The following is a 27,131-nucleotide window of genomic DNA, read 5'->3' on the forward strand; positions in this document are numbered from 1 at the left end:
GACATGAGGAAAGCAGTGACTGAATGAAATGGCATGCCAACACACCTCTTTACTTTGTGGCTGGCTCATCAGCACAGCTGTGGTAGGCCCAGTGGCAGCAGCATCAGCATCAGCAGGGAACTGAGTGGAAGGGGGGAGATTCGTGGAACTGCCACATGACTCATTAATTTCATTTACAATGATATAGCCCTAAAAGGAGGAATTGATACATTAAACATGAGGAAAGCAAGAGCTGAAGCATGCGAGAGTATTAATGCTCCAGTACAATGGAGTTAGCTCAGAGCATCACAGCCAGATATTTGTGGTATTATCAAATGTTTCATTAAGGCAATCATCAGTTATTAAAATGGATGTATGGTGCTTAATCTTGAAAAATTGTTTTCCAACATTAAAAGTAAATTTTCAGATAAAATCAAAATGACTTATTATAAATAACCCAATTATCTTTGATTTAAAAATATCCATCCATATCAGCATTCATTCTGTTGACTGAATAAGGTTGTCACTACACAGCATTTAAAATAATCACACACAAAAATAAATCTGAGACATAAGATCGACAGTGCAACCACTCTCTGACTCAAGAGACTTTTCCATAAATCTTTAAGATTTTCTCTTTTTTTTCTGTTGCCTGGCAAACTAGAGAAATGAATAAATATAGACTAAGGACTACTGACTTTTGCACTAAGACATTTACAAAGCAGTAGTTTATTTGTAATGGAATCTAGCTTTTAGGCATCTCAACAAAATGAAAATAAAAAGGACACTATTCTCCTGTGAGCCTTCCCTAGCAAGAGGAATGTACATGCTCACCCCCACACACACATACACACACACATACACACACACACACTCTTAAGGCAAAGTTGCAGCTCAAGAGTGTTTCAGTTTAAGGCAACTTCCCTCTAGAACAGTGAATTTTCAGTTACTTTTAAATTCAATGATTCGGTTGTGGCTTCAGCTTAGAGAAAGTACCCATGAATCAAAATCTTTGAGAAATAAAATTTCTGAATTGATATTTGAGGAAAAGGCCCTTGTAGTAAGAAATGAATCGCCAGTCTATGTCCGATGCAGGATACAGGATGCTTGGGGCTGGTGCACGGGGATGACCCAGAGAGGTGTTATGGGGTGGGAGGTGGGAGGCGGGTTCGTATTTGGGAATGCATGTACACCCGTGGTGGATTCATGTCAATATATGGCAAAACCAATACAGTATTGCAAAGTAAAATAAAGTAAAAATAAAAATTTATTTTAAAAAATGCTATAAAAAAAAGAAAAGGCCCTTGTAAATTACCATGGAAAGTAATTTACAGACCATTCATATTTTCACTAGATGAATAAAATAGTATGAAAAAAGAATAAAGGGTATAAATTAGCATCTCTCTTTTAAAAGTAAATTGTGTTAAATTTAATATTTGAGTTCTACTTGTCTATCAATCTTTTCAGACAGTGGCTCCAGGAAAGGTAAGATATTGTTATGCTGGTGAAGCAAAAATCCCAAACGGGAAAAAAAGGTTTTCACTGAGAGTTTATAATTCTGACAAAGTAGAGAAAATCAGAGTTGACGGTTCATAAATTGAAGATATCAAAATGCTGCTGAATTTAGTTCTGCACTTCAGAAAGGGACAATAGATAGTATGTAAAGTTTTATAATTTAAATTGAAGAAAGGAAGTTGAAAATTGGGTTGTCAAATTTATTTTATCTTTGATAATGAGAATGAAGAGTAGCAACTTGAGTTATTCTTTTGCTAAGTTGGTAGAATCTTTCAAAACCAAAATTTGATTCCTATATGATTCATATAATAACCTATTATAACTGTAATAACCTAATAACTGTAATAACCTAATTAACTGCTTTAAAATGTATGTCATTTTTCAAAAGTGAGACTTATTTAAAAGAGTTGGATATAAATTCATCATTCTTTAAAAAAAGAGAGAGAATGAGAGAGTTGGGGGGAGAAAGAAAGAAAATTAAAACATCTTCTGAGCCAAGTCTGCTAGACATGAGCGAGCACACAGCCACACGACAGACATGATAGTTGCAGACGCACAGATACAGTCAAAACCCCAATGGGCTTTCAACAACAGGAGGGCTGCAGAGAAAAAGAGTAACTCTTTAATAGAAAGGGAAAGATCTGACTCTTCTAAGAGGTAAAGAGACCTTCAGTTCAGTTCAGTTCAGTCGCTCAGTCGTGTCCAACTCTTTGTGACGCCAGGCCTCCCCGTCCATCACTAACTCCCGGAGTTCACTCAGACTCACGTCCATGGAGTCAGTGATGCCATCCAGCCATCTCATCCTCTGTCGTCCCCTTCTCCTCCTGCCCCCAATCCCTCCCAGCATCAGAGTCTTTTCCAATGAGTCAACTCTTCACATGAGGTGGCCAAAGTACTGGAGCTTCAGCTTTAGCATCATTCCTTCCAAAGAAATCCCAGGGTTGATCTCCTTCAGAATGGACTGGTTGGATCTCCCTGCAGTCCAAGGGACCCTCAAGAGTCTTCTCCAACACCACAGTTCAAAAGCATCAATTCTTCGGCGCTCAGCCTTCTTCACAGTCCAACTCTCACATCCATACATGACCACTGGAAAAACCATAGCCTTGACTAGACGGACCATAGTTGGCAAAGTAATGTCTCTGCTTTTGAATATGCTATCTAGGTTGGTCATAACTTTTCTTCCAAGGAGTAACCGTCTTTTAATTTCATGGTTGCAGTCACCATCTGCAGTGATTTTGGAGCCCAACAAATAAAGTCCGACACTGTTTCCACTGTTTCCCCATCTATTTCCCATTAGACCCTATCTAATGCATTTGGAAGCCACAAGCCCTGCAAACTCATATCCAGAGTCAAACTGCATACCTTTCTACTTAAATCTATTCTTTCCCCAGTCTTCTCCATCTCAGTAGCAGCTACTCACCATCCACCTCATTATCCAAACTGGAACTTTTACCAGCAGCATTCCTGACAACGCCCTTAACGTCCGTCACCTCCACATCCAATCTGTCAGCAAGAACTGTCAGCTCTACCTCCAAAGCATTTCCGCATCTAGCTGGTTCTGTCCATCTTTCTTTATTTGTTCAAATTCAAGTCACTAATGGCACCCCACTCCAGTACTCTTGTCTGGAAAATCCCATGGATGGAGGAGCCTGGTAGGCTGCAGTCCATGGGGTCGTGAAGAGTCAGACACGACTGAGCGACTTCACTTTCACTTTTCACTTTCATGCATTGGAGAAGGACATGGCAACCCACTCCAGTGTTCTTGCCTGGAGAATCCCAGGGACGCGGGAGCTTGCTGGGCTGCCGTCTGTGGGGTCACACAGAGTCGGACACGACTGAAGTGACTTAGCAGCAGTAGCAGCACCTCCAACTTATACTACAATCACTGCCACACTGGTTTTCCAGCAACTCTTTATAATCCAGTAGAGCAGCTCAGAATGATCTTTAACAAATGGATCTCAAATAACGTCACCTCCCTGCTTAAAACCACTCAGTGGCTTCCCATCCACATAAAATAAACCATATTTCTTTAACATGACTCACAAGAGCCAGCCCCTGCCCACCTCACTGACATAATCTTATTCCTCTACACTCCATTCACAAGCATCCTTTTTGCAGTGAATCTGCCAGCCTGTGTTCTAAATAATGGAGAGAAACTCCATAACTGAATGGTCTAATAAAGCTTTTGTGGAAACAGTTCACAAAATGCTTCCAAAGTACGTATCAGTCATACCTGTTATGTGATGAGCATTTACTTCACACACACACACACACACACACACACATATATATATATACACACACACACAGAGAAAATATTTTCTATGAAGGAATTCCTAACTTTACTGCTTTTTTAAAGCAGTTTATAAAGTGGTTTTTGCTATTACGAAAAATTTTATGCATAAGCAAGCTTTTTCTTTAGCTTTTTGAAAAAAAAAGATCAAGAAAACTATTTCTTTCTGGTCAGGGTTCTAATTTTCCAAATTAGAGTTAAAATATTTTTACCATTATAGCAGTGTAGCTCTATAAAAAGATATTTGGGAAAGAGCGGTGACGGGGTCTTGGGAAAGATGAACGTTTGGGATAAAGAGGGTGTACAGCTTAATGTAAACAGGATTTTTCCAATTTAGGGCAAAATAACCCAGACAACACTGGGAGAAAAGGGCAGAGATGTTTGGGGCTTTTCACGTTCCAGAAGACGTAGGAAAAAGAGAAGAAAGTAGGAAAGATGAGAAACTGAGAAAGGAAAATGCAAGAGGAAAGAAGAGCTATTAAGACTAGTTTGGGTTTGGATCCTAAATGTTTGAAACCCCAAAGTAACCCACATCACTATTAAGCAAAGTGTACCCACACATACACACACACACACAGAGCATCTGCATCAGACGTAAAGATAATCCCTGAAATTCTCAAAGCATAAATCAGGAAAGGCAGGAAAACCTCAGAGCACTGAGTGCTTTCACAAGTCACTTCAGTTCCTGTTTCCCAGTGAGCTAATCCCAGAAAACTGAGGCACATCTCCTGAGTTCTAAGGTGATAACGAGTGGACATGTAAAATCACAGCTTACCTCTTTCAGAGTATTGGGGGTGACAGGAAACCCTTTCCCCCCAGAGAGGCTGGAGTATTTCTTTTCCAAATTACAAAGATTTTCCTTTTCCTGAAGGAACACAAAATCTATTAAGCTGAGTCAACTTTGTATTTTCCTGATGACTAACAATGCCACTCTTTCATGGGACTTATTGGCTCTTCACATAACTTCACATAACTTTTGTGAAATGTTTCAACTGCAGCCTTTTGTCTGTTTTTTAAATTTTTATTTGTTGGTTGTTTACTATTTTTGAGTTTTGGAGTTTCTAATATATTCTGTATACAAGTTTTTTTGTCATTTACTCTTTAAGAAATCTTTGTTTACTCTGAGGCCATGAAGGTATACTTGCCCACCTGTATTTTCTAGAAACTTTATCTTGCTAATTTTTATGTTTAGGTCTATAATCTGTCTCCAATTAATTTACATGCATGATATGAGGATAAACAGTGTTGAGATTCATTGTTTTCCATGTTTGCCCAGTTGATCCAGCACCATATGCTGGACTTTCCTTTCCCTCTGGATTGTCTTGGAACCTTTCTCAAAAATCAATAGACAGTATATGTGAGTTTATTTCTGGACTCTGTTCGGTTCCTCTGATCTATATGTCTATTTGTATGCCAGCACCACACCCTCTTAAATGCTATAGCTTTACAGTGAAACTTGAAGTCAAATAGTATAAATCCTCCAACTTTGTTCTTGTTCCAAGTTATCTTGACCATGCTATGCCCTTTACATTTTCATGTACATTCGATTCCCATTATCTGCAGTGATTACCTTCTATAATGTTGCCACAAACACTGAAGTAGCGAATACTGACCCACTGTTCCAAAGGGAAATATAAGGTTGGGTTGCTGTGGGCATCTGGTCATAATATTTTCATCAACTGATCACTACATAACTGTCTTAATGTGTGTTTCCATTTAAAGACATCTTATTTAATAGACAATGTTGATTATTAACATTAAACTCATAGCCAACAGCACTATAGTTCCTGCCTGAAAGCTGTTTATCTAACAGATGTATTTTCACCGTGAGGCACATCACAACCGTCCTGCCCTTAGAACACCAGCCAATACTTTAGCACTTGTGAGGCATTTGAAACAGCAAAATCACCAATGAAAAGCACAAAAACATGAAAACATGGCACCAAATGGTCTACAAAAAGGACATTTGTTTATAGCATGAGAGCAAAACAAGAAGGCAGAGCACTGTCTTGTTCAGCCTCAGCTGAGAATATGAACGTCCATTGAGTGACTCAAAATTTTCACTGTTCTGTGCTCACCTGTCCATCAATGACTGCGTGACAAGTATTGATTTTAGGGTTACAAAGGTTAGTGATTAGGCAGAGTCACAAATATGGACCCTGTGAATAATGAAGATCAACTGCAAATTTTAGTGTCACTGGAATTTTTATTGGGGTTGAGGTGTAGCTATAGGTCAATTTGGGAAAACAAAAATCTTAAGACATAGTTTTTACAACAGAATTATATATTTTAATGAGGAGATCTTATTTCTACCTTGTGCTTATCCATTAAAAATCTATCACTGAGAGATTTTCTTTTTTTGCCAAAATTTCAGCAACTACTTAAATATTATATGTTACACAATCTAATTTAAGCTGTGCCTTTGAATCTTGTGTGCAAAAGGTGGTGAGGAGCCTAACAGCACCAGAGTTCACCCCCAGAGCAGAGGATAGGGTTGGAAAGTCCAACGTCAACTGGCAATGTCCAGGTGCTAAAGAAGCAGGAGGAGGGGAACTGACAGGGATTCACGTGGGCTGCAGAGGCACTGTAAGTGAACTCATGATTGCATGTAAAGGGCCAATTTTCTCTTCTCAACCTGAAAATGGCTAAGCTGTAAAGATGGGAATAAGTGCTCCAACTCCATTTCTTCTAGATGGGACCATGGTGCCGCATTGTCTTTAATCCATCATTTGAGATTTGTTCTCTCCTGCACTCCACTCTGAGTCCATCTCATATTTTTATGATCCCAAATGCCCCATTTCTAAGTGGCCTGCATGCAAGGCCCAGTCCTGAGACTAGCCCCATCAACTTTAATTTTTTGTGTCTTATCCCTGAAATTAAGAGTTTATGTCAGAAAATTAGGCTGCAGTTTGGACAAAAGAAACCCTTTACATGGAGCATGTTAGAAGCTGGGTGGATGGGGACACAGTCCCTGTGATGAGGATGACCTTGCCATACCCACATGGGGCATTCACCTCACCGATTAAGCCAAAATCCAGTGTGGCATTTGCCAAGAAGACCCATATGCAAATAATTAGAGTTTAAAACACCAGAGCAACTGAGCCAAAATGTCTGAGAACAGTAAAAAGAGCAGAATACGTTTAACCTATTTGATGAAAAATAAGATTTTTTTTAATAAGAAAATCAGAAAACATACAGATTAGCCATAGTTTGGATTCCCACGCTGTGGAAAAAACATGAAGAAAATGTCTTTGCTTATTTCTGAATTACAGTTAATCATTCAGAGCATCAGTTTATTAATGTGGAAGATTAAATAAAGATGTATATAAAAAAGCCTTCCTTATATTATAATTCATTCATTAAAAGGCAGTTAGTTTGATGGAAGCTACTTTCCCTGAACTGGAACCTGTGTTTTGCTCTCACCAGTGCTGAAAAGAAATACTTACTCTCTGCAGCATCATTATTAAATTATTCTTTTCTTTCACAAAATGATCTTGTTCTCTTTGAGCCTGCTGGACAATGTGATTAGCTTGCTTTTTCAATGCAGAAATTTTTTCCTGGAGGGAAAAAAATCAACCATAGAAAGATGTACATTAGACACCTAAGGGTTTGTTGCCTGTCCTGGAAAAGGAAGAAGTGTTTATAACTAGAAGTGCAGTGACCATATTTCATTGATATTAGGTGTGGTTAGTCGCTCAGTCATGTCTGACTCTTTGTGATTCCACGGACTGTAGTCCGCCAGGCTCCTATGTCCATGGGGATTCTCCACTCAAGAATACTGGAGTGGGTTGCCATGCCTTCCTCCAAGGGATCTTCCCAACCCAGGGATCGAACTCAGGTGTCCCACAGTACAGGTGGATTCTTTTCCATCTGAGCCACCAGGGAAGCCCAAGAATACTGGAGTGGATAGACTACCCCTCCTCCAGGGGAACTTTCTGGTCCAGGAATCAAAATGGGGTCTCCTGCACCACAGGCAGATTCTTTATCAGCGGAGTACCAGGGAAGCCCACCCAATGTTAGGTACGCAGTTATTATTATCCAGACTGTGAAGCAGTTTCTTTGAACTCACAAGCTCAAGGCTTTTCTTTACCTAAGACCAAGTGATTTGGAATCTATTTCAAGTATTCATAAGTCAATGGGAAATCTTGTTTTAGAACATAAATGAATTTCTGACTTCACTTTAGGAGACGCCTCATGGGAAGAAAAACAATGGAATTTCTTGTTTAAACTGAAAGTGTCACCTTCTCCATTGTCCTTTCCCTCAATTTTATCAGTTTACTACAGAGCACTGGGGTGAAGATTATAAATTTTGGAACAAGAGATGAATTCTGGACTCGACATCTGGGTGCTCAGGGTTGGGTGGAAGCAGTCACTTGCATACCATTCCTCAAGGCTGCTTCTAATAGTAATAAGCTATCAGCCAGCTTTGAAAACTACTGGGTCTGGAAACAGAAATTCCAAAAGACTTTTCAACAAATTATTTTAAATCAAGTTACTATGATTGCAAAAGCAAGTAATTTAAAATAAATATCTAGATTTCTGATTTTCTGTACCTTGGTGTTCACATAAAAGAATCAGACATTCATACATACATCTCCAGCATCAGGTAACACTAACTATACCAAGTCTCACTTTATCTAGTTTGGAGCATCAGTTGGCATGCACGTGGCAGCCTCCATAATCTGCCAAATGTAACAAAACACACAAAGATATTCAGATATAACAGATATATGAACAGATGGACACATGCTATAGCTATATTAACAATCACTATCGTCTCACAGCAAGGGGTATATATATTTTGACTTTCCACATTGAACAACACCTGGTAAAAATACCTTTCTAGTAACAATGTTCCGTTGATACTCAGCCACTTCACGCAGGAGCTGCTGGGTCAGGTTCTCCTTTTCCTCATCTAGACGGCTTTCACGCTCAAGCTGCTGGAATTCCAGGTCTTCAAAGTGTTTGCTCTCAACATCCAGTAGGTCGGCATCCTTTGGAGAAAAGGGAATGAAAACAAGACACACGAGATTGGCTGCAGCCTTCTTAACATGAAGAAAAAATTAATAAAAGCAGAAACTCCAAAATATCTTTCCAGTTACAACACTGACCAGGATTAGAACATGATAATCATCTCTTTGGAGTTAAACTCCAGAGAGGTGACTAGGATGAAACTGAAAGGGACTGTGGTAGCGGTGGGAGGGGGGCATTTATTTCAGCATTGATTTTAGAGTGTTCTTTGGCTGTAGGAATTCTTGCTTTAACTCTACCAGGTGGCTTTAAAATGGATCATGAAATATAAAAAGAATGCAACAAATAACCTAAACATTATCTGCAGACCAAAGGTGTGACATAATCTCTTGAGAAACTTATTTTTCACCAACTTCCAGATGAAATCAGACTTTAGCATAAAGACTAAATTCAATATTCCAAAGTTGCTTACTATAAAAAATAAAAGATTCAGTGGGATAGGGTGGGAGGTAGGAGGGAGGTTCAAGAGGGAGGGGACCTATGTATACCTATGGCTGATTCATGTTGATGTATTACAGAAACCAACACAATATTATAAAGCAATTATCCTTCAGCTAAAAAGAAATATATTTTAAAAATAAACCTTAAAAAAAAAGATTTAAAAGTTGGCATATGTAACAGATCAGAGGTCTCTAAGAGGAATATATGTACCCCAAATGGCATATAACACAAGGCACTGGGATGTGAGGAAGAAATATTAGACCTTCTTTATATTTATTTTTAGTTTTTCCTTTTCTTTTACAATTTCTCAATCAATGTTCTCTGATGTACATACAGGTAAAGTAACATGTGAGATTATTTTAAATGACTATATATATTTAGAGCATGCATACAATACATATAATACATGTATTGATAACATTATATGACCTATATGTATGTACATATAGGAATGCATGCTCAAGTAATTTTAGTGAAGGGAGAAGTCATCAAAAACATTTGAAGACTGGTGTTCTTACATGGGCTTCTGTCAACCTCTTAAAATTGTTTACAAACCTTTTTACTAGCAAGAGTAGGAACCACAGTGTTCATAAAGCACAAAGACTGACTCCAAAGGTTAAGCAGTGCTAGTCTAGGAATAATCTTCAGGACATTTAAGAACAAACAGAAATCCTAAAAGTCAGTCTAGAAGAGTCGTTCTCCAACCTATGAGATGTCTGAAGACAGGAGTGAGACTGGACCTGAGCAGAGTCTGGTGCACGTGGTATGAATTGTTCTCCCATTTACTTAGAGAAAACAAAAAGCCTCCTGATTTTGGGAGCCTTTGACAGAACCATAAAATGTGGTATGTATAGAAGATTCTTTTTAAGTATACAATTTATGAATAATTAATGACCCCCCACAAAGCAGGCAGCTGGGCTATGTGACTCATAGCTCTAAGTGCCAGGGCATTTTTTTCAATCAACACATTAAAAAGAGTTGGATTTTGTGTTGTTCTTTCTCAACCCTTTATCAAGCATAGTAGAAAACCTTTTGTATATGTGCGTGTGCGCACACATACACACACATATATAGTATGTATGTATAATATGATATATATATTTTAGAAAACATGAATTTTTGCCTAGCTAAAAAACTTATGACATTTTGGTTCCACTTGTTTGACTTGTTAAGAATAGAATACTAGATTTCTAATTTATACTTATTCAAAACTTTGATATAGTTTCATGTATTTTGGCACCTAGTATCACTGCTGTGTCTAGAAAGTTTATTATCTTAATGATTTTTAAAAAATTGAATGAGGATTGAATCTTCTAATTCAGTTCCGAGAATATAAAGAAATACTATCTTGGTTTAAAAAAACAGGAAAATAAATGTGACACAGTGTTATTAACTAAAGTACAGATTTTGTTCAAATTTAAAAAAAAAAGAGTTGGATAAATCTGTGATAAATTAGGTCTATTACCAGTATTTAAACACACTACCCCCTCTTCTGATTTTCATGTAAGAGATAAATTAAATCTTTTAATTAAATGAAATATTTTTTTATCTTCTGGAATCAATTTTATTCTGGGGATGATTCACAAAAGGACTATTAGCTACCATGAAATTACAACAAGCACTATAGCAACAGGATTATTATGCCAGCACAGACAGTGGATTCTCAAAGCCTAAGAACAGAAAAAACAAGGTGAAAAACACATTCAGCATTTCTCAAAACTTCTTTACATTTTAATTGGCCAAATGTAGAGCAGTTTTGATTTCAAGTAACTGGGTGATATTTCAAATTTATAAGAGATTTCATGCTTATAACTTCTACAAGAATTAATGAATTTGGACCAAATCTAGTTGTTACTAAAGGAATTAAGATGTAATTCTAATGTTATGTCTTAAAACAAAATATCTGCAGTCTTAAAACATCAGTGATAAATTTATTCACAGAAGCTTCCATATTCAAGTTTTTAAAGACTTTCAATTAAACCTAGCCTGTGGCTAAAGGTTATTGAGACAAAAATTTTAATAAGGTTTCTTTTTTTTTCATTTATAAAGAATCTTCACTCAAAGTGGGCATATGGCTCACAATATATACACTACGCTAGTAAATTGCTTGCCCACATCTGGTTAATATGCAACATGTGTTATTTTAACCACATGAAGGTCACAAAGTCACTAATTTATTTTTAGTAAATATTTAAACTACTGTATGAAAATAATAGCACATTAGGCAGGAAAGTTTAAAATTAAACCTAGGCTCAGCACTCAGATTCCTCTGGTGTAATCATCTGATCAAATTATCTAAAGCGTTGAAATGTGTGGATATAAACTTACACTGTGAAAGAAAAACAATTTGGGAGGGAAAAAAAAAAACTGTTACAAGATTTTAGATAATAAGTATTCAAGAGATGGAATTTAGGGGCAAGAGTAGTTTAATTGAGCACAGAATAATATATACAGGAAACTCAAAGTCAAGTGTGTGACTAGTTGAATGAAAATTTTAACTAAACTTCTCCACTAAAAGAATATGACAAGTCTTTACTGGCTGCAAGTTCAAAGGCCAGGTGTGAAAGGAAATAAAACAGATGTGTTAAAGAAAATTCAGTGAAAGTCATTTTTTTCTTCCCAATAACATTTTTGAGAATGTGTAGCTAGTGGTGAAGAACCCGCCTACTAATACAGGAGACTTAAGAGACATGGTTTCGATCTCCAGGAAGATCCCCTAAAGAAGCGGCATGGCAACCCACTCCAGGATTCTTGCCTGGAGAATCCTATGGACAGAGAAGGCTGGCAGGCTACAGTCCATAGCGTCACAGAGTCAGACACAACTGAAGCGACTTAGCACGCAGCGTGCATGGCAGAAGTTTACATGCCCAACTTTGTTTGCTTTCTTTCAGTAGAGGAACTGAAAGAAGGGACTAGATATGGTATGGCCAGGAGATATTACAAGAATAGTTTTATGACACCTCAAGGCCCTTTGAAAGCAAGTTTTAAACTTTTAAGAGTGTGTTACTATTTCTCTGTCTTTATGCACTATATTCAAAAACTTTTTTGCATACTTTTTTGAATTTGGAAAAAAGACAATTAAAATTGTCTAGTACAAACTTCTCATGTTATACATGAGGATAATGAGGGCCATAGAGGTTGAATGACTTATTCAAGAGTAAAGGATAAACTAATTGTGGACCTAGTGAGGAAAACAAAAAAGGTCTCCTAATTGTAGATATCACTGTATAGAATTTTTTTAAAATCAAGAGACCAAACTCAACCATTCAGCTGAATAAACATCAAAACACAAGTAAACTATCCTAGCCAGGCCTCCGCTGGCAAATGAAAGGCTCATTTATCTTCAGCTTCTTTTCTCATATCACTTCTATGATTTGATTGGTAAGCCCAATTATCAACTACATTAAATCACAGGCCATGAAATCAACATTGGATGAAAACTGTATTCTGCCTCTAAAGCAATGATTTAGGAGTTAAGAAGCCCAGTCATAAATCCATAGTGTTGTATGCACAAAATCATTCTACAGTTTTGGCTCACATATTTGAGACTGCATACAGGCTAAGAAAATTATTTTCTTCCTATTCATTTATTTTCTCTTGTGTTTGATTTGTCACCTAATGAAATTAGTTGTAATAAAATCAACATTATTAAATTTAGCTTAAATGCCTTGAGGAAAGCTCTGTAATGAAGTGCTATTCTGGAGGGTTTGAAGTCTGAAGGGAAATGAGTTGTGATAACACAGGAAGCTCCAGTATGAACGGACTTCTCATGAAATAAGTGAACTTTTTACTGATTCAGCCACAGGACTGATGAAGAGTCATTTTGGTCATTGCCAATCTCTGGAGAACAGAATTAGTATTTCTCTTAATATCAAGTGAACAGAAGCTAGCACAAGACAGTTTCTCTCCTAAGGAAAGGGGTTTTATGATAAAAATTTTGCAGTCTGCTTGGAAAGGAAGAGGAAGGAGTCTTTGCCTTCGATTAGTGGAATAGGCTGTCTGCATCATTTCCTTTCATCTTTTGTAGTCAAAATCCTTGGAACATACAGAAATTTATGAGTTATCTTATAGAATCTAGATTAAGCAAACTAATTATATTATGCTTGACTCCACGTTATTAATAGAATTTGCCAATTTTTATTTGAATATTTATAAAGAATACAAGCAATAACTAGATAACTAAAGGAAGGGAAGAACAAAATGTATAACCATGCTTCTGACTCTAAATAAAGCACTACTGTGACTGTGTAAAATCTTTAGCAATAATGAAAGCTGAAAAATAGTAAACAAATATAAAAAAATCAGTTTCCCAATCTCTTTTGTGAATTGGCATAAACACATTAAAAAAAAGTACAAACTAAAATAATTTTACAAATACTTTTCTTTTTCCAATCATTTTTATCGTAAGACTTTCAGCAAATTGGGACACTGAGGGACAGGAAGTTTTATCTTTTTACAGCAAATTAAGCTGTACACAATAAAATGAATGAAGGGGAAGAAACAGTTTTGAAATTTTCTTTTATCCAACATTGTATAAATTACAAATATTAGAATTGTTAAGCTGTAGTTAACTTGTCTTTCTATACTCAAAGATTCTTTCAATCTGTGCAATACATTGAAAAGCTTCAACTATAAATTTTCATAACCTAGTGATACTCAGGGGTATCAAACATTTTTATATTCAAGGTCATCTTAAATATTTTCAAGGGTATGCTATCTTAACTGATTTTTACCAAGTTGCCCGTTTCCAAGAAGGCACAAAAATAGTAATATGAGTAAAACTAGTTTTTCCTACTCCTGTGGAATCATAAAATGTTACTTATTTAGGACAAATTACTATTAGACTCCTTTACTTTAGAGATCCAGAACTATTAATGACTGACTCCCCATAGTCACAGCCCATCTGGGCTGCTGTTTAGAGCAAACAACCCAGCTGTCTAGAGGCTATGAAATATGAAGTGGTCTTCCTAGTGTTTGCAAAACTATCCACCTAGGAAGACAGGTAGCAAGGTCGTTTCATCACTGCCAATATTAAAGATCGAAGAACAACCTGATAAAATTCAACTAGAAAATCTATGCTGCATAAAATGTTTTAAAATTATGAAGCCTGAATATTGAATGCCCTGCATCTTGGGTCTTGTTTGATTATGTGATCATGCTAATGAGTTCAATGCCACTAAGAATAAGAAAGGAAAAGAAAAACAAAATGATGAGTGGTGGTGGGGAGCAAACCAGAGAATAGAAAAGTCTGTGCACAGGAGTATAAAATTAAGCTGGGGGGAAAAAAAAATTCAAGGGAAATTGGTACTCAAGATGCAGCAGAGAATGGAATGCAGGAAACAATGTCAGCTGATTTAAATGCCACAGTCTTGTTGGTTACATATCAGTGACAGCTCTCTTTTGTTTCAAAGAAGGACTTGAAATGTTTTTGCATTATTAATGAGGTGAAGGATTCCAAGAAGGAATTTTATAACTGATTAGCAAGGAATAATATGTACTGTCAGCATGCATATTTCTATTTAAAACGTTATCTAATGAACAGGGTTTATGCAAATTTATGCTATGTGACAGAGGGAGTCAAAGGTAAGTGGAACTTAATTGAAAAAAAAACAAAAAACAAAAAAACAACTAGCACATTCCTGTTTGCTACTGACCCTCTTCAGTTGTTGTTGTAACTGTTCCCTCATGGACTCAGGACAATTGTCCAGCTGGGTCTTCTGCTCGGAGTAAAGCTCCTGAAGCCTCTCTAGTTTTTCCCTTTCAGCATCAAGCTTTACCTTCTCCTGAAGTTCAGAAATCAGAAAATAGAAGTTACCTTCATACCCCAAGCAGGCGTTAGTGAACATTTCCCATGGATAACACAAATAAACAAACTCACAAACTCCAGACATCCTAGGAATGTAGAAACATATCTTGTTAGTGACTAAGATAAGGAGGTCTAAGTGGAAGTAAAGACAAGGGGCCCCATTTCTGCATTCTCCAAACCCAGCCCACTCCATTGGGTGCTGGCCCTGATCCCCGTCTTTCCTTCCTCCCTTCCTTCCTGCCACCATGTTACAAAAGCAGGGGAAGCAACAGTCATATTGGTCAATGGTGAACAAAGAACAAAAGAAATGCCAGCCAAATTCCTAAGATAGCCCCGCAGAGAGTCACTTGCCAGGGACCCAAACAAAGGATGGCTAGTATTTACCTTGAGCACAGTCAGAGTCCAATTTGCTGAAGGCATGTGTTAAGCAAACTTTGGAAACTATTTAAATTTTGTTCTCAGGTTAGAGGCATGTTAGGTGCATAAGTTGATACTCCAGTCATCTGGAACAGTTTCAGCTCTTTGGCAAACCTCAGAGTTTAAGCAACTAGAAAATCTGCTGTCAAGGAGAGCATCTAGTTCAGACATTGAGAGAGCTAGTAACAGTGCAAGGCTGACAAAGCAGCAAAAGGAAGACTTGTTAGACAGTTCAGATACACCAAAGGTGTGACATTTATTGTGGTGATAAGGACTTCCCTACAAAGACTGACATAAAAAATGACTGAAACGAGGACTATAGAAAACAGTAAAGGAGTCAGAGAACAGAAGAGAAAAGGGAAGATAGCACTACATCCCTCCCAGTCACACACTCCAAAGTGACCCTGGATGTTTTCCAGGGTGTAATAGGCAAATACTGTTATACACTATCACAGTCTTATAAGGCTGCCTCTTAAACTGAGAAATAAGGCTCCAGTCTGTTTAGTGTCAGTTTTCCCATCTTATGTTCCTTTTATGATACTCTGGACCCTTGAAGTAACTTTCAGATCTAGTTCTCCCCTTGTGTAACACACTCAGCCTAAACTAAAGCACTTCAGTGGCATGGGAGCACCACCACCAGTCGAGGCGTGTGTGATCAGACTCTTTGCCACCCCAAGGATTGTAGCCCGCTAGGCTCCTCTGTCCATGGAATCTATATTTTTAAAAAAGTAAAAAACAAAAAAAGAATACTAGAGTGAGTTCCCGTTTCCTTCTCCAGGGGATCTTCCCAACCTGGGGATCAAACCTGCATCTCCTGCATTTGCAGGCGGATTCTTTACCACTGAGTCACCTGGGAGCCCTCCTTTAGGTTACTCACTCTCAGTAGTGCTCCCAGAAAAGCTGCATTCTGTTTTACATCTCCTTGCTTCTGTCACTGTTCCCTGTCCCTTCGATAAGCAAAATACCACCACTTGACTTTCTTATGTTCACTATTGATTTGGTAGAAATAAAGCTGCCTTCCAAGCATATTACAGAAAAAAATTTTTTTGAAGGATGAAGATTTGAAGTAGCCCTATAAATTTATACTGTTTTCATTTCTTCATCCAAATGGTCATGATTTCCTATGTAAAATACATGTAAATTCTTTATAAAAGATGTTATATTTTAAGTCTAAAACTATATGACATCAATACCTACACCAGTGCACTTGGGTCTCCACTTTTGGCTTACATTTTAGAATTTTGAGGGCATTTTCGAAATGTATATTTTGATTTAAAAGCGTCTTTTTTTCTCGAAATGATTAAATCTAGAAGTCATAAAACTGAGACTCTTACCTCATATATCAGTCTAAAAATGATTCTAAAACTTAGACTTTAGTAGACAATAAAGAAAGTTTCCTAAAAGGGAACTTCCTGGCAGTTCAGTGGTTAGGACTTGGTGCTTTCACTGCCAAGGGCCCAGGTTCAATCCCTGGTCTGGGAATTAAGATCTCACACACACAAAAAAAAAAAAGAAAGGAAGTTTCCTGAGTCTTCAATGTGAAGCATGCTCACTAAGCACAGTCACTGTGTAGGAGTGAGAAAAAGCAATGGTGTCCTTCACAGAATAAAGGATTCTCAAGTGTTACCGCACAGAAAACTGAATATACTAGTACCAGCTAGATTTAGTCCTTAGCTTCAGAATTAATCATTTTTTCCCTTAATAAAGCCAACAATACAGAACACTTATTGTCTTTTGGCTAAGAAAATGTGCTATTTCCCTTACTTGCAAATCAAAGATTGCCCTATTACATAGCAAAAGAATATTATCCACAAAGAGTTCTATTTCTAGGTACTGTATCACCAGAATTTGCACCCATTCCAGTTCCAAACAGAAAGGTAAATAAGTAAGAAAATTATTTATTCCAATCAAATAGCAAATGTGCAAAGCCCTAAGATTTAAAATTATATATGATAGAAAACACTGAAACGACATCTAATATGAAAAGGCCCAAAAGACAGGTCTTAATTCCAAAGAAATAACCCAACTATTCCGCTAACGCTCTCAATTTTTAAACTGGTAATAATAAGCAGAAATAAACAACTAGTAAAACATACCTTGTGTCTACATAGTGCCTTTCTTCTGAGGTGCTCAAAAGGTTTGGCAATTCCATACAAGGAGGCGGTTACGAGAATTACGCAAGCAGGCACCATCAAAACTGCCTGCGGCTTCTCTGTGGTTATCAGTAGTGCTGCGGCCACTACCTCGGTCTCAGAGCGAAAGCTCAATGGGGCTAAAGCCAGGGCAGAGGAAGTGAGGGGAAGGATGAAAGGGACTAGTGACAGGTGGGCCAGGCTATAAATCACAGGGGCCGCAGAGGTGGTATCTCTCCTACAAGAGCCAACAGTAGACCAACAGCTGAGCCAGAGAGAAATGCATACACCTCTCTTCTAATTATTGTCCAGGAAGTTTTCAAAGAAAAGTTAGCTCTAGGCAAGCGGTTGATTAGAGCTGAAAGTATCACCTTCTAAAGTGAAGGTAAAATAGTGGAACATATTACATGACATTCCAGGGTTTGGGGAGTCTAGCTTTTTACATGTAATATATTAACACCAGGTATCATCCTCGTTCCCCAGATTCAAACTGGTAACGTCACCTATTCTAATTACTATAGGCACAGTGCTATTTTCTGTTTTTAATTTAAATTTTTTATTCTCTATTGAGTATAGCCGATTAACAATATTGTGACAGTTTCCAGTGAACAGTGAAGGAACTCAGCCATAGATAGATAAACACTTATCCATTCTCCCCTAATTTCCCCTCCCATCAGGCTGCCACATCACATTGGGAGACAGCTCATTTTTTCTTAGATTCATAAATCCGTTTTCAGGAAATAAATGAATTAAACTGCATTTTAAATATTTTTAACAAATTTAAATTACTTTGTTGAAAGAATAAGATTAACCTTTCGGGAATCAGAACAGTCCAGGAAGATGCAGATGTATAGGGGGGCATTTATTTAAAAAAGACCAGAACATGACTTCCCTAGAGACACGGCTGGCTGCCATTGTTTTCCAATTGCCTTGTCTTCTCTACATGGACTGGCAAAAATCCAGTTGGGTCATAAATTCATTGCCAGATTCTGCCTATTTTGCATATTGAAGACTGATGTTCCTAAAGTGTATACAGGGCCAAAGGTAAATTTTTCACCAGCAAATGAAAGTAAAAAGTGCTGTATAGAGTTGAGCCTACATCTCAACTCTCAGTGAGCTGTTCATTCACTCAGCCAATAAATATTTATAAATGGACTAGAGAAAGAGGAAAGAGGTAAGTTGATCACTGTCCCTATGAAGTACAGTCTAGCTAGTTCTGTGCTTATCAGCCCGGACCACATTAGAATACACTGGGAGAGCTTTTAAATATACTATCTCCCAGAGTTGTAAGGCTAGGGATGAAACATTTAAAAAACTTCTCCAGGTTTTCTCATATGCAACCAGAATCACTGATTCAGCCAACCAGAATAATGTGAGAACCAAAGAACTACAAAATGAACTAAAATTTGATTGCTGTGATGAAGACTTAGGACAAAATACAGAATCCATCAAATTTTGTTCTGAAGGTATTTGACCTTAGAACCTTGCCTTCATAGTATAAAAGTCCTCTCTTATAAGTAACATTCCAAATGTAAAGTTTTAACTTTTAGATTAAATGCCTCAAGTGAACCCCTCTCCCCAAAAGAACTGTGAGATTCCAACATCCAAAATGCTTTCAAAGAGGAAAGACAACTTTTAAGATCAGAAGTAAAATGACTCTCTTCTAATCATACCAATGATTCGTAGAAGGTATAAATTTACCCTTAGTAATCTGAACATGTACACAGGAGTTGCCAATAATCTTGAATAAACTTAAAAATCCAAGATGTTATTTTGTCAGATCTCTGGTTAAAAGACAACAATACATTTTCTCTAAGTTGTAGTCTCAAAGGAAGGAAGTGAAATTTAACTTGCTGCCTCTATTAGAATTTTACTACTACACAGAAAATTCTTGAATGCCAATAAAAACATAATTTTACCACATCTAACTAATATTTGGTTTGAGTTTACCCTGTAAAGATGCCTACTTCATTAGTTTATAGGGTTGCCGGATAAAATAGAGGAAACCCAGTTAAACGTAGATGAACTTAAGATGAACAACAAATGATTTTTTAAATGTATGGTGGTAGTTTAGTCACTAAGTCATGTCCGATTCTTTGCAACTCCCACTGACTTTGCCCACCAGGCTCCTCTGTCCATGGGATTCTGCAGGCAAGAATCCTGGAGTGGGTTGCCATTTCCTTCTCCAGGGGATCTTCCCGACCCAGGGTTTGAACCCGGGTCTCCTGCATTGCAGATGGATTCTTTACCATCTGACCTACGAGGAAAGCCTGCTTTTAAATATAAGTATGTTTCAGATGGGGCTTCCCTGGTGGCTCAGCAAGTAAAGAATCCACCTGCAATGCAGGAGACTGCCTCGATCCCTGGGTTGGGAAGATCCCCTGGCAGCCCTAAATCTGGCAGCCCTATTAGCTTGATAAAGGTTTCTGAAAAATTAAGATTCATATTTGTAATTTCCAAAGTATTCAGCACAGAATCCAGCACAAATAGGTACTGAAGCCATGTTTCTTGAAACACTGTGTTAAGTTTGCAATTGATGCACAGGCATGTTGAAATTCATAATACCTAAGCTAATACTTTTTTAATGTGTCACTTTATTTATATTTGTCTGTGTTGGTTCTTAGTGGCTGCGCTGGGCTTTTCTCTGGCTGTGGCAAGCAGGGGCCACTCTTCAATGCAGTGCGAGGGCTTCTCATTGCGGTGGTTCCTCCTGTTGTGGAGCAGAGGCTCTAGGGTGTGTGGGCTCAGGAGATGAGGCTCCCAGGCTCTACAGCACAGGCTTAATAGTTGTGGAGCAGGGTTTAGTTGCTCTGCAGCACGTGGGGATCTTCCCAGACCAGGAATCAAACCCGTGTCTTCTGCATCGCCAGGTGGGCTCTATCACTTAGTCACCAGGGAAGTCCCTCTAAGCCATCATTTTTAAGGGTGCATGGGTGTGAGCTCAGTCACTTCAGTCATGTTCAACTCTCTGAGAGTCTCTGAACTGTAGTCCACCAGGCTCTTCCGTCCATGTGGATTTCTCCAGGCAAGAATACTGGAGTGGGTTGCCATGCCCTTCTCCAGGGGATCTTCTCAACCCAGGGATCAAACTCAAGTCTCCCGTGTCTCCTGCATTACAGGCAGATTCTTTACCACTGAACCACCAGGAAAGCCCCCTCTAAGCCATCATTTTTAAGGATGGCCCATTCAAAGTCCTCTCCATACCCCTTCCAGTCTCTTTCCTTCCAGTTCCTATACCACATGGGGAGGTTTGAGAGGCATGCATTCTCAGAGGTTCAAGATCAGGCAATTGTTTTAGAGCCAAAATCACTTATCTGAAATTTGTAAGGCTAAATGTGTTCTAGGTTTCAGAATATCCTGCATTTAATAGAGGTAACACAGTTTATAAAGCATATACTGTATGGCATTTTCAGTGAGGTCTGGGGCAATACCCTATAATCAAATATACTTTTATTTCTGCTGCTACTTATGAATATTCATATCAAGTGTGAATATCAGTCCAAGTCAAGTTTTGCAACCATAAGTTTTGATGCCAACCTTATAAAAAAATATTTTCCCCTATAAAAGTTCAGAATTGTAGAGGAAAGATTATGGACCTATGTGCATAGATGCTAATTGTTGAAAACCCTCTTGAGAGGCACATTCTTATATTATTTTCAGGGGATTTTTTTTCTGTTGATTTTGACAAATTAATTGCACAATTGATGGATGTTTAGTGTGGAAAACACTGGAAAAGTTGAAAACCTTCTTAAGAGGCACATTCTTATATTATTTTCAGAGGATTTTTTTTCTGTTGATTTTGACATATTAATTGCACAATTGATGGATGTTTAGTGTAGAAAACACTAGAAAATCAGAACACTATGCATTTATGTAATCAAACAATCATCAGGAAAAAAAAATCACCCTAATCTGGAATCCTGTTCATTTAATCCCCAAATCCCACAATATAGTTCTACTTCCTCTAAACAGGGAGCTAACTTTGAAATGTAAGAAAGAGGCACGGGAAGGGCTGGGTCTCTTCTGAACACTGCCTGTGACTTGGCAGTGACTCTGCACCCAATAGGCATTAACACTTTGCATGGAATTCTAGGCAGGCTCAGTCTTCTGGCTCAGAAGGAAGGATGGGGAGGAAGTAACAGGTACTTTGGCAAGATGACAATGGAGAATACAATTAACCACTTAAGATAGGAGGCTTATTATAGAAAAATTAGCCAACTAATTGAAGGAAATTTCACTGGGGAACACGCTGCATAGCATGGAGTGGTTTAAGCTTCAGCTCCCACATTTAAGTGTGTTTGGCTACAAAAGTATGCAGACCAGGATTGCTACAAAGTCTCACAATCTATCTGTGTGAGGACAGATCTTTAAACAGAAGGATGGTTTGAGCTTTGTGATGACCCATCTGGGTGACAGGAAAGACTTCAACAAGACTATGTGAGCAAAGCCTTTCCTTAACCATTTTATTTAATTTCAGTACAACTAATTTTTAATTGTCATATGCTCAGGGTCAGGAATGAGAAGATAATCCAAAAATAGAGACACTGAAAAGCTATTTTCAGTTCTGAATTTTTTATGTTGTCAGAAATAGACAAAGACAGAAGGGAAATGGACATAAACAAATGCAGAAAGACATCCAGCAGTCCAGTAATGCTTTGCCTTTAGAGAACGGAAGCGCTGGGGGAAGGAAGCCGTTCCAGCTCTGCCCAAACTGAGCTTCACAGTTCTGGTGGCTTCCCAGTCACCAAGCCCATCAAACTAAAATAGTTTTCCAGTGCAGAGGTTAACAAGTCTCTCTCCTTTCTCTTGCTCTAAGAAAATACAATGGCTTTATGCTTACTGCTTCAAATAAACATCCCCTTTGAGTTTATGTTCAAGCCCGATCCTTCTATTTGTTTGGGGTTCATCCAAGCTCATAGAGACTCTATATGTGATGTGGCCGCTGTCTGAGAACACAACAGGCAGACGGCCTTCAGCTCAGAGTCACTTGGAAAACAGGCACACTGATGGGCTTGACAATGGTACCCATAAGGGCAATGAAAGGGAGCTACCGCAAACATGTACTGTACATATATGCATATGTACACATATGTGTATGTGTACACATATGTATATGCACATATACATACATGCACATACATGTATATACATGTGTGTATGTATTGTATATATATTCAACAAATACATAATTAAAGACTGTCTATGTTTTGAACCCAGGTCTCCTGCACTGTAGGCAGATGCTTTACCCTCTGAGCCACCAGGGAAGTCCATATATTATTATGTCTGTAGTTTGTATTTTGAGCTTCCCTGGTAGCTCAGCAGGTAAAGAATCTGCCTGCAATGCAGGAGACCTGGGTTCAATCCAGGAAGATCCCCTGGAGAAGGAAAAGGCTACCCACTCCAGTATGGCCTGGAGAATTCCATGGAGTCCATGGGGTTGCAAAGAGTCGGACACAAGTGAGCATAGTATAGTAATAATAGTGGTCACCTATGAAATAATAGATAATAATAGTGGTCACCTATGAAATACATCAATTTATACTAAGCACGGAAAACAGAATGATAGTTCCCAAATAAGCTAAAAGAAATAACATTATAAATTCTGATCTTGAGAGCCAAGGAAACAATGTCGATAATTTCACACCAGGATTTGAACTCTCATGTGATATTAAACTTTTCTCCTATGGCTCCAGGCCTTGTCTCCAAAAAATGAGAGCCAGGTTTACAGGATGTGCTGCCGACATCTGAATTGGAGTTTGCCCAACAGGGATATCTTTCAGGTTTTGGTTTTTTCATTCCACCGTTTATATCTGACAACAGCAACAGGTGTATGGGAAAGGAAACGAGATCCAAAAGGGTAAAGGCCACTTCCTTCTTCTGTCTTACGCCCTGGCTTGACGAGCCGCCTGGCATGAGCACTTGGACAGACCATCCCAGCTGTCCTGAAACTTGGCTGCACGTAGCTCTTAAGCAGGTGTTTGGCTGCATATTTCTGTTCAGACTCAGCCAGGACTCGCCGTTAGCAGAAGATCCAAGGACAATATTCCCCAAGAATACTGGGCGGTATTCTGGCACCTCTTATGAGCTGGATAAACAGTGGGTAACAGTGCCTACCTCTATTTCACAGGCTAGAGAGGGAAATACATATCTAACAAAACCAAAACAAATATAAATGATAAAATGTGATTTGTGAAAGGACTGATAGAACAACAGAGAGTGTATCATCTGAGCTGGAAAGGGCTGGTAGAGTTTTTCTGAAAAACTAACACTGAGCTCAAGCCTTGAAAGACAGAACCAACCAGACACAGAATATGGGAAAGGAGATGCCAGGCAAGGCAAGCTGATCTGCAAGGGACCTTGGCAGGGGCAGAGGGTGGGGTGGATCTTTGAACAAATGGAAAGAAGGCCACCATGTGAGTGATGTGAAGAGGGGAGAAAAGTAATAGAAATAGTCAGGATAGATAAGGAATTTAGGTTCATATAAAATACAGGAGAATACAAACCAGAATAATGTGACCTAATTTATATTTTTAAAAAGTCACACTGGCTGCTGTGAAGAAAATGGGCTGAAGGGAAGCAAAGGGAAATGGAACTCAAAAGGAAATGTTGATGATTTTGAAGAGAATGCTATTAGGGGAGATGCAGAGAAGTTAAAGTAATTGAAAAATAGCATTGTAATCAATTATAAGTGGGGTTGATAGAGAAAGAAATATCAAGATCTACTTCCAGGTTTCTGTTTGGGCATATAGGTGTATAAAGATGCCATTTCCTGGTGGGCAAACTAGAGGAAAAGCAGGATTGGAAGTAGGGGAGGTGTATGGAAGGCAAGGGGAAAGATGAGATCAAGAGTTCAGTTACGGGGTGTTCAGCTGGAAATGCCTGAGAAACCTCTCAGTGGAGATATCAGCTGGGCTACAGGATATGAGTCAGAAGTTCAGAAAAAGGTTGTGGACTAAAGACATACATTTGACAGTCACCAGTGCATACAGGTTATTTGAAGCTATGGCTATAAAAGAATGTGAAAATACAAGAGAAGAGAGTTCTCAACAAGAGATGGCAGGTGTTAACTAGACATACTGTGGAGATCATTCCACAGTGTACACAAATATTGAATAATTATGTTGATACCTGAAACTAATATAATATCATATGTCAATTACACCTCAATTTTTAAACAAAAAAGTGAATGAGTCAAGGCATGTATCTTAATTCAGACCAATGAGAGGGCACGGAATTTTTCTGTGAACTTCTAGGAAAGTTTGATCTTGCTTAAAAAAAAAAAAAAAAAGAAGGTGGTTCAGATCAGAGACACTCTTAACAACTGGCTGGGCAGAGGCAAAGGAAGAAGCAAGGGGAACTCAGATGGAAATGTCAGAGAGAAAAGTAAGAGGACAAGAAGGAAAGCAAGAAGAGTGTGGTACCTGGAGGCAAAGGGGCTGGGTAGGGGGTAGTGCCTAGGAAAAGAGTTGTCCCTTATCTTGAATGCTGAACAGAAGTGTGCTCATAAGAGGCCTGAAAAGCACCCAGTAGGTGGGTTAGGCTGCACTAAGGCAGTAGTATGAACAGGAGCAACTGATGGAGCAGTGGACAAGAATGGGAGGAACAGTTAAATGAGCAAGAGATCATCCAGCGTACTGAGAAAACTGTTTGAAAAGCTCAGCTATGTTGAAGAGAAACTAGCTAAGATAATCGCTGGAAGGAACTTTATTTTTAAATAATAATAATTTTTAAAATTTAAATTTATTTATTTTAATTGGAGAATAATTACAATATTGTGGTGGTTTTTGCCATACATTCACATGAATCAGCCATGGGTGTACATGTGTTCCCCATCCTGAACCAATTTTTAAAAATAATAATGTTGGCATATTGGCAGTATAGGTCCAGTAAAGAGGGAGTGGATGAGGGGAGCTGGAAACAGAAGGATTGAAAAACCTCTAGACGGTGGGACGGTAACTCTGGGTACATCCAAAGGGACTAGTCTTTGAAGGGAAAAGAGCCTTCCTTGGGCTTCCCAGGTGGTGGTAGTGGTAAAGAACTTGCCTGCCAATGCAGGAGACATAAGAGACTCAGGTTCAATCCCTGGGTCAGGAAGATCCCCTGGAAGAGGGCATGGCAACCCACTCCAGTTTTCTTGGCTGGAGAATCTCATGGACAAGAGAGGTCTGGCGGGCTACAGCCTGTGGGGTCACAAACAGTCAGACATGACTGAAGCAACTTAGCATGCACACACATGAGCCTTTCTTTGTGAAGATGAGATGCTCTAATTTCTCAGTAGTGGTGAAGTAGGTGGTGAGATCATCTCAGAGCCAAGGGGAGGAAATTGGACTAGAAGTTTGAACAGAGTGAAGGTATGAAATAGCCATGCCATAAAACAGTAGAGTAACTTTATTTGAGAGACGGTGATGCTGCCAAGAGGTATTCAGCCTCTATTTGAGTTTGGTTGTCAAGAATATGCAGTAACATCACCTAGGCCAGTCTGTTTTCACTTCCCTCGTTCTCCCCCGGAATCTCTCACCCAAAGCCAGTTTCTGTCATTTTTCATACCATGTGATGACAGACAATAATCCCACCTTCCGAGACCAACTAATCCCCTAACAGCTGTGTGAGCTGGTTCTATACTTCAAGCCCCCACTGTCCTCTCTCTTCAAAATAATAATAGGACGGAAACAATAAAGAACAATAATATAAGTAGCCTCCTCTTTGTTCATTTCCAACCATGTTACTAGAGTTCCATCTCCACCTTAGGTCTGGAGAATATAACACAGCTGGCCCTGAAAAATGAGATTTAGCACTCACTCAACTTACTTCACTTTTGTGTGTAGAATTTACAGGCTGTGTCATATGTGGGTTACACAAAGACAAACAACTACACGGATGGGGAAGGCAGACAGGTTCACAGAGAATCTGATACCCTGTTCCTATGTCCCACAAGCTTTCCAGTTTGACATAAACAGTAAAATACTAGTAAGCACCAAAACAAAGACACCTGATGCCTCCAACAAAAGTTCCTTGCTATATCAGTGCAGAATCTTTGAAAACCATAATATTCTTGTTCAGCAGAACTAGACAATCAATGCTTTCATATGGTTTTGAGCTTTTAAAGAAAAATATGTCCACTACTCAAATGGATTCTTTACTGTTTCAAAGTCTGGAGCTCAAAGGCACATACATAAACTTAAACATGAAAAAGATGTGCAGTTTAATCTTGACAAGCAGGCAACCAAGAAATTGATATGTAGCTTTTAATCTGACTTTAATTTCTGACAATATCTTTTTGAGCTCACTCTCTGGCACCAAGATCAAATGCCATTATTTATAGGTTTCAAACAAAGAGAAGCCTAAAAAGGAAGCCACATGCAGCAGAAATCTTCTCCATATATTAACAGTGGAATTTACTCAAACTGAAATTTTTTTTCTTTTTCTCAGTTTAGAGGAGAACTCGATCAAGAAAGAATGTAAGCTCATTTGTTTGTTTGTTTGTTTTTTTCAAATTGTAATTTTAATTTTTAATTTA

At 38.4% G+C, this 27,131-nt stretch overlaps 1 protein-coding gene across 12 annotated transcripts in view; it reads right to left on the bottom strand.

Annotated features, from left to right (window-relative positions):
- The window catches only part of PHLDB2 (pleckstrin homology like domain family B member 2), a 246,202-nt gene that overhangs the window by 34,350 nt on the left and 184,721 nt on the right, over positions 1 to 27,131 (bottom strand). For 6 of the 12 annotated variants that reach the window (XM_040223935.1, XM_040223921.1, XM_040223889.1 and 3 more), the window contains 5 exons: positions 14,914 to 15,042; positions 8,626 to 8,781; positions 7,234 to 7,344; positions 4,563 to 4,652; positions 46 to 189 (listed from right to left, as the gene is read on the bottom strand). In XM_040223935.1, the coding sequence (XP_040079869.1) occupies positions 46 to 189; positions 4,563 to 4,652; positions 7,234 to 7,344; positions 8,626 to 8,781; positions 14,914 to 15,042 (630 nt within the window). The remainder of the gene's footprint in view (positions 1 to 45; positions 190 to 4,562; positions 4,653 to 7,233; positions 7,345 to 8,625; positions 8,782 to 14,913; positions 15,043 to 27,131) is intronic. The other 6 variants (XM_040223953.1, XM_040223915.1, XM_040223927.1 and 3 more) reach the window with 2 other exon arrangements.

This window comes from Oryx dammah, unplaced genomic scaffold (assembly GCF_014754425.2).
Source record: "Oryx dammah isolate SB20612 unplaced genomic scaffold, SCBI_Odam_1.1 HiC_scaffold_2, whole genome shotgun sequence".
Lineage (NCBI taxonomy): Eukaryota > Metazoa > Chordata > Mammalia > Artiodactyla > Bovidae > Oryx > Oryx dammah.